Source organism: Camellia sinensis, chromosome 7, assembly GCF_055761805.1.
Source record: "Camellia sinensis isolate YWXY chromosome 7, ASM5576180v1, whole genome shotgun sequence".
In the NCBI taxonomy this organism is placed as follows: domain Eukaryota; kingdom Viridiplantae; phylum Streptophyta; class Magnoliopsida; order Ericales; family Theaceae; genus Camellia; species Camellia sinensis.
The window spans coordinates 131875891-131885158 of NC_138967.1; the positions used below are offsets into that span (position 1 = coordinate 131875891).

A 9268-nucleotide genomic window follows, 5' to 3' on the forward strand; every position below is an offset into this window, starting at 1 on the left:
TGCGATTGATTCGAAGAGGAATTGTGTCTTCGTATATAACTTGGATACACCACGGAGAACATGTTCCCGTGTCTCATCCTAGTGTATCAGATGACCATTGTGGAGGTAGTGGAGAAGGTATGCCAAATATCGATCATCCAATGACGAGTAAATTACCTATTATGTTGGAAGAAAATTACATGAGTGGTTTTAAGGATTATCATAACGACGAGGAACCTAATCGTTTGGAGAAGGAGGATTTGCAGAAATACAGGTGGTTGAGAAATCAAACTTTTTAAAAAAAATTATAAAGTTTTTGACAACTAAATATGTTGGTAGCCAAAAATGCAAGTAAAGGTTTTGCTGACTAAATATTTAGAAGTAAAAAATGAACAAATGGCTTTTGGTGACCAAACAATTAGTAGCTAAAACAAATGATAATAAGGAAATAAATTACTGCTGACTAAATATTTTAGTCATGGAAAACATGACATCCTTTGGTGACCAAGCACCCTTTTGGCAACTAAAATGTTTAGTCGTGAAAACTAACAATGACCAAACAATTTGGTTGCAAAAGAATGAAATGAAAACTTCCACCATTTTGGTGACTAAAATGTTTAGTCTCCAATAAATGAATATCACTTTCAGCGATTAATATTTTTAGTCGCCAAAATGTTTCATTTGGCGACTAATAAAAGTTTAGTAGCGTAACGTATAGTATTAGTGACTAAGCAAAGTTTAGTCGGCAATACCATCACTGACAGTGTATTAGCGACTATCTGGGTGACAAAAAAAAATAGTTGCTAATGACCTTTTGAGACTAAATATGGGGCTTTGGCGACAAATAATTTAGTCACTGAATGTTGCAATTGCTGTAGTGATATCAGGTGATTGAGATTAAATTTATAAAATTATATAAAAATATTCATTATATAAAAAGTAATTTTGTCTCTTTTGTAAAATGTAGGCAATGAAGTTTTTTCAACTCCAATCCCAAGTTCCCATGGGAATGCTAATCCTTAGAGTAGTTTTATAGTCTCATGACTTTTTTTAAAAACCAAACAGAATTTTTAGAGAATATTACACTAATAATCCTTACTTTTCATTTTTTGTGTCATTTTGCTCCTTATATTTTTAATTGTCTTAATTTTGACTTTTAATTTTAGATTTTGTGTCAATGTAATCCAATTAACAATGTAGTTAGGGATTTTGATAGAAAATGATCATTGACTTGGTTGAGCGTAACTCATTAAGTGATGCAAGTATACAATTTTTTTTGCTAAAAGCATAATACATGTCATTTGTGTGTATTTTTCATAAAAAAATAAAAAAAATAATAACAATTGTTATCAATTGACCCAAATTGAGAAAAAATTATAAAAATTAAAGATTAAAACCGAGTCAATTAAAATTATAAGAATCAAAATGACATAGATCAAAATATAAGGACTACCAACGTAATTTTTTCTACTTTTTATGGGATCCAAAAATCAACAATCAAATGCCCCTCCTCAAACCCCTAAACAAAGATCACCTAGAGTTGAAAAGGGTTTCAGACAACAATTGTACCTTGTGGGGGAGATCGTCAATATTGTCATATACGGATAGATATCTTATTTTCAACACAAAAATTCCAAATGGTGTTATATACATTAATTACTATACCAATTAGTGTATTAACACATGCTATAGTAATGTAATTTCAAAATTATGGACTCCATCCATTATACAAGCTATAAAAACTCAAAACTAATAAAATTATACTACATCATCCGTTAATAAACTAATTGATCTATTAATTGGTGCGTAAAGCTTTATTTCAAAAGCCCTCATGATTTTGATTTCATAAAGCAAGTTTTTTTTAGCCTAAAAGAGATTAAATGGGCTAAGAGCATGGCACAAAATCTAGAGGACAAGTGTACTATATAGGGTAAAGTTTACAAAAAATGAAATGGATGGAACGTGAGGCATGTTTGCTTGTCCACTCTTTCAAAAAAAAGGCTTATTTTTATGATTTCTTTCTCAACACAAATTGGTTCTATTTGGAAAGTATTGAGCAAAGTGGGAGATGATTGGGGAAAAAGATGGTCTGTATGAGCCCTTTTATGTGCTGATAACAGAAAACGTTTCACAAAGTGAGAATTTAAAGGCAACCCCTTTTGTTGACAACATTGTCTCATCTTCAAAATTTGCTAAATTTAGATGTACCACATTTTCATAGATAGGCCACCAAGGTAACTCAATATTTAATAGCTATTTTTAGCAAAATTCTCTAATAAAGTAGAGTTTGATCCAATTGGCATAATCATGCTGATTTCCAAAATAGGATATATATATTTATATAAATATATTTTTTCGGCATGTCTATCAAGATGTGGCAATATTCCAACGCAAAACGACAATAAAAAGTTGGATAAGCGAATTACTTGAAATTATAACAGTCTTCTTTGTATACAAAAATTTGTGTGCGAAATCTCATAGGATATTTGTTCGATTAATGAGTTGTTTGAAGTTATAATGATGGTTGTACTTGAGGAATTGTACGCTAGAATTTAGCATACGACAGTGGTATCGGATTATTTTTCGCAAAATGGACACTATTGAGTGGATGAAAGAAGTGTAATTTGTGGTTGATACATGTAGTCAATCCAAATAAACTAAGTCCAACCTTCTAAATTTAGTGAGGGATCTAAGTGCGTTAAATTTCAAAATACTCTTTTTCAAGTAATGGTAAAAAATGAAATTCAAAAAAATGAAAAGTCATTACTTTATTAAAAATGTTAAATTGCCGATAATCTTCAACACTTTAGGGTTGAGCAACAATTGCACATGAAAGCATAGCCAAGTCTTAAGTAAACATTAAACTAAAATAGTTGGTACTTAAAAAAAACACTACATAATGTCTTACAAAACACTTACCAACAAAAAAATTCTTGTTGGAGGGAAGGACCACATTTAAAAAAACTACATAATGTCTCACAAAACACTTACCAAATTAACCAGCACTCCCAAATTAGATGAACTAAGACAAACATAACGAAAGAGAATTAGATAACCAAACTAAAGAGAGACAAGTACAAGTTCCCGCTGCATTTGATGTCTCCACCGGGTTCTTAGCATATGTCAGGCATGTTGTTCCAACAGCATAAGCTCCTAGTTTGATCAGGGTTTGTAGTCTCCATTGTGGTGGCAGCCGCAGAGGGTGAAGCTTCTGGAAGATTATTGAGTCCTAAGTATCCATCCATCATGTTTGATGATTGTCCAAATGAACTAGTTCCAATTGCATCATACCAATAAGGGACAGGCACAGTCATTGGGAAGTTGTTGAGCAGGCTGGACAAATCATCATCCATGTCAAACATCTCTTCCCACTGGTCATTTTCTTTCATCCCTATGTGAACCACAATTAATTGTGTATTTATGTGAATAAAATTGAAATGTAGACAAATATAAACTAAACAATTGGGATTACAAATCTCTCTCTCTCTCTCTCTCTCTTTTTGTCGGCAAAATAAAAATTTATTGATGAATTATGTAGAATTACAAAAATCTGGCTGCATTTACGCCAAGTTTTGGTTTAAATGATAATTACAAGTCACAATTACTACCCATTACCAAAAAAAAGTTGACGCATTAAATAAGATTCGCTATTGACACAGATGCAATTAATTTAGCAGCGAAGCAGAAAGAGGGCACGGGATTCTCCGTCCATGTAATCCTTATCCCAATCCCTTATCCCGTCGTAAATGTGACACATTAATCTAATTTCAATTCAAAAGATGTTTAATCTTGAAGTGGGAAAGGGCATGGGACAGAGATTTGGGGCAAAGAATCCTATGCTAAAAAATGAATCCTAGTGAATTTGTTTACTTGTTACAATTGAGCAAAAGGGGCGACATATTTTTTTCTAAATTCAAAATGAGGCTTAAATAATAATAATAATAATAATAATAATAATAATAACAATAATAATAATACTATAAAAAAAACTACATAAATAAAGGAAGGCACAAAATTAAATATGTTTTTTCAAAGTAATTGCTACAGAAAAAAACTTATTTCTACCTCATGACTTAATTTTAGCAAGTGGAGTCATTCTTAACAAAGAGTAGCATAGACGTAAATATTTACTAAAATCTACGCTGAAATTAAATAGCAATAGGTTTGCACATAGTTTAAATTATGCAAAAACAATTACTAACTCAACTAGTTATCAAAATTTAGGAGAACAACGTAAAATAATATTCTCAATTTTATTGACACCAGTTATAATTTGTTTTGGGGGGGCAACAATTGATCCAAAAATGATTGTGGCTCAAGGAAACAATGTTTACATTAATTTGAATCATCTATATATATATATATATATATATATTTAACATCAGCAAAGTGATTTTTTTTTTTTTTTTTGATTCATTGAATTCAGATTATATAATCTTCTTTAACACTGATAACAATTAGTCAAATGGTATTGGAATAACAAAAGACCATATGTATCACCATGGTCTTAAAAATCAATCGTTACGTAATAAAATTTTAAATTTTTTATACTGTTATTTATGTATATATTAATCAATATTATCCGATATCGGTAAATTTATCACATATATGGGCTGATATCGATTCGTGGCAAATAATTTCATCAACACACAGACAAAAAAAAAAAAAAAAAAAAAGGCAAACTCGCCAATGGAACAGAAATTTGCAAACTCACCAATGGAACAGAAATTTGCAAACTCACCAATGGATGAATAACCAGAGCTTGAATCGTACACAACCTCAGCAGAATCCTCCGACATACATATCCCTTTACCTTTACGGGCTGCCTCCGCCTCCACCGATGAAATTTCATTTTTCAATTTTTGTATTTGAGCTAAAGCTTTAGACTCGTCCAAAAGAGCATCCAACAAGCCACTATTTACTGCTTGAGGATTTGGGATCAAGCTAACGGTATATTCAATACTTGGTGTTGTTTCAATCATGCCATCACCATCACCACCACCAGCACCACCAACAGTAGACCCAGAAGAAGCTGGAGTGATAGTAGTTCCCAATCCCAATTCCAATCCTGACACCGGAGATTGGAGCAAAGAAAGGTCGGTCTCGGTGTCTCGGGGGACAAACCCATGTGGGTTGAACGAAGCTGCCATGGTGGTTGTTGATGGTGGTGAACTTATCATATCAAAACCATTACCAGAGTTGAATTGGAGGAGTGATTGTGGATATGTTGGCAATAATTCACCTTGAAAGGTCCGATTATACATGCTTGAACTCGAAGGTGATGGTGATGAAAATGGCAAAAGAAAATTGCCATTGATTTGGAGGTTGTTGTTGCGAAAAGGATTGAATTGAGGGTTGGGATTGGAGAGAAATGAAGAAGGGTGGGTGGGCTGCAAAGAGTTTGTTGGTGCCATTCTTGAGAAACTGTAAGGATTGAGGAAAGAGAGAGGGGAGTTGAGTTTGGTGTTTGAGTAGTGAGACGAGGATGGCGCCGACGATGACAATAGGGATGAGAAGGAAGGTAATGGAGACGACGACGACGACAAAAGGGCTGAGAAAGAAGGTGAAAAAGAGTTGGGGATTCTTGGTGGTGGTTGTTGTTGTTGAAGTTGAGGCTGTGGTGCTTGTGGTTGAGGTTGATCATACCGTTGGGAAATGTTTTCAGGGTAGATCGGTAAACCGGCGCGTTGGAGTCTCTTCACTCTGGTGTTCCAGTAATTCTTGATCTCGTTGTCTGTTCGGCCAGAAAGCTGAACACAGAGAAACATGAAAAATACGAATTAGAACACAGAAACTGAAGACATAAAAGACAAACAAAGAGTAGGTCAAAAAGAAGAAGAAAAAAGGTAGATTCAGAGAACTGCAGTATATATATATATATATATATAGAGAGAGAGAGAGAGAGAGAGAGAGAGAGAGAGAGAACTTGAAAAAATGTACTGGGATTAGCAAATCCAAATCATTGTTGCAGAGAGTCAGAAGAAAGTGACCCATTTAACTAAAGAATAGAAAGTTAAGAACAAAAGTAGAAGATGATGAAAAAATCTCAGTGAACAAAGAACACACACACACAAAAAAAAAAAAAAAAAAAACACACACACAAACAAAAACACGGCTTTAAAAACTCCATACCATCTATTCAAAATCAATAAACAAAGAAACAGAACTTCGAACTGGATTAACAAATCCAAATACCCATTTAACCAAAGAAAGTTAAGAACAAAAATAAAAGATGATGAAAATCTCAGTAAACAAAGAACCAAAAAAAAAAACACAAACACAAACATGGTATTAAAAAACTCTTTAACATCTACACAACACAATATCAATGAACAAAGAAGAGAGAGACCTTATTGGCCATGCGAGCCCATTTGTTGCCAAGCCTAGCATGAAGGTCAATGATCGTCTTCTCTTCTTCAGGAGTAAAAGCACCTTTTTTGAGGTTAGGCCTAAGATGGTTAGCCCATCTCAGCCTACAACTCTTCCCACATCTCAACAGCCCACAATTCTTCTGAACTGCATTCCAATTCCCTTCACCATGCTTCCTCACATACTCTATCAAGATGACATCTTCCGCCGTCGTCCACGGCCCTTTCTTCACCGCTAGCTGGGGGGATCCACCACCAACACCGCCACCGCTGCTGCTGCTGCTGCTGCTGGACACCATTTTTTTTTCTTGCTGATTTTGCTCAAAGGAAATGTGGGTTTGGTTTGGTATTTATGTATCGGTTCTTTTGGTTTTACTCTAGTTTTTGTTGGTTTTCAAAGAGATAAGCGAGAGAAATATACAAGGGGTCTAGGAGTTCCTTCTCTCTGTTGTCGACATGAGAAATTTATGATATGAAGGTCTCTCCTCTCTCTCTATCTCTCATGGAAAGAGAGATTGATGCAGAAGAGAGGAGAGAGAAGGGGTGTAAGACAAAGGAGGGGTGTGGTTCTTGTCCCCTCTCTTTTGTTTTGCTTGAGGAATAAAGAGAGAAGAGGAGGAGAAATTGAGAAAAGTAGAAAGAAGAAGACGAATAAAAGAGAGAGAAAGACACGGAAAGAGAGGGAGAATGTGGGACCAAAGTTGGGGATGGGAGCTTGAGAAAGTGAGAGACCCTGGTGAGAATTTATAGGTAAGAGTTTGGATTTTATATTTCATTTTTTAAAATTTTTTATAGGGTTCATTGTGGGTTAACTTCTCTTTTTTTTTTTTTTTGGGTAAGTAATTTATTGGGGTAACTTCATTATGGTAAGTATATGGGGGTATTTTGAAAGTAATATGTATTTACATAGTGATTCAAATTAATAGTGAAGTCAAAAACTTTAGGTATAAAAAATCATGATAACAAATTAAGGTTTTAAGGATAATTTTTTTTTTTTTTTAAAATTACTTTTTAAAGATAAAATATTTACAACAAATAATGCTATTATTTTATTTTTAGCGACAAAATTAAATGAACTACTAACCTTTTGGAACTAAATTATTTTGTCATTGAAAGTGTATTTATTAGTGATATCTCCAAAATTTCGTCCCTAAAAATTCTTTTATTAACTTTTCAGGATAATCTTTTAGCGACTATACTCGTGACAACTAAAATTAATCCGTAAATATTTTTTACAACAAAATTTTTAGAGATAAAAGAATTTGATTTCTAAATCTCTTATATGTTATATTGAGTGACTAATTTTTGAACAATTTTACTACGACAAAAGTGTTAAGACTAAAAAAAAATACCAAAAGCTATATACAATACTCACATGGGTGTAGGCCCTACATTAGGTAAGTATTGTGTACAATTCTCAATAATTTTTTGTTTTTTTGAAATCTCTAATATTGCTCTAGTTACAATAAAAAAGTGCTTTGATCCCAGACAAAACTATCCAAATTTTTTTCTAAATACTGTGTTGTGGGGTGGAGATTAAATTGATATAGTGTGAGGTCCACACACACACACACATATATATATATATATATATATATATTTTGATCAGCAAAAAAGAAACTTTATTGATGGGGTCCATATATAACATAAATCTAAGCCATAAATATAATATTTTAAATAATTTTTAAATTTTTATGTCTGAAATTATAACATTACTAAATTACAATATACTCATTTACACTTCTAAATATGGAATCACAAAGAGAGTACATGGACCCTACATATATGTGTAGACCCCACAAACTCTTCTACGTGGTATATCTTTGCAAGGAAAAATTACAATAATATTATAAATCTATCCTTATCAATTCAGAAAGTATTTAAAATTTTTATTTTGTAGTTCAGATTTATTTTATACATGAACCTCACATGAATTTCACACTACACAAATTAATCTCCATCACATAATCACCCATCCAAATTTTTTTGAGTGGATTAATCTGAGTCCCTAAATTAATTCGAAGAATTATTTGGTGGTCTTGAAACGCCACGTGTTTGTACACTTCACCAATCACTATACCCTTGTTATTCTCCAAATCACTCAATATAAAATCGTAGGTCCCACTTTTTTCACCAATTAGAATATTTTTGGAATATTATGTGGCCATGTATCAGAACCGCCAAGTGCAAATAGATGGACCCCACATACTCACTCTCTCCAAATCTGAAATTTAACTTTAATAATGTAATAATAGTCGAATTTTAAGTTATTAATTTTTAAAACATTTAATAATTGACATAAAATAAATTATATCATTACCGGTAAATTTAGAAATGGCAAACTTTTTTCAATTATCATATTATGATTGTGCAAGCACATTAAAGAAATAAAATTTGCATTTGTTATATTTTTTCAATATTTTTACTTGAGCTATGCTCAGTGCACAAAAAATAGTGCACATAAAATTTCACACAAGAGAAATAAGAAGTAGGGTTCACCTCTTATTTCTTTTTCGTATTTTGTTTATGTGTTAGCAGACTTTTGGTTTTTGTTTTCCACTTCATAGATTTGTATGCTCAGTCTTTTACCTTTAATTGAAAGGTTGCTAAGGGTTTTTTTTTTTTTTTTTTTTTTTTTTTTTTTTTTTAATTTTATTTTTTGTTGAATATATCTTGTTAAGAATGAAATGATAGAAAACAAAATTAAGTTATTTTGGTACTTTATCCTACTATATAGTTGTGTAATCATTTATCAATAGGGACACAAATGACCATTTAAAATATTTTTTTTTTTTTGATTTTTCTAATGAAGTGTAAGAATTATGGTCACCGAATTAACCCCATCAATTTAACCGAGAAATTTTAAATTTTTTTGCTTGGATAGGAATAAGTATCATTTAATACGTCATTAAGTCAATTCT

General features: G+C 32.3%; 1 protein-coding gene across 1 annotated transcript; it reads right to left on the minus strand.

Moving 5' to 3' along the window:
- Positions 1 to 3092: 3092 nt before the first annotated feature.
- Positions 3093 to 6646, minus strand: MYB101 (myb domain protein 101). The gene is made up of 3 exons (XM_082881111.1): positions 6329 to 6646; positions 4694 to 5729; positions 3093 to 3370 (listed from the first exon to the last, which is right to left on the minus strand). The coding sequence occupies exons 1-3, from the start codon at positions 6644 to 6646 to the stop codon at positions 3093 to 3095; spliced, it is 1632 nt and encodes a 543-aa protein (XP_082737237.1).
- Between the last annotated feature and the right edge of the window lie 2622 nt (positions 6647 to 9268).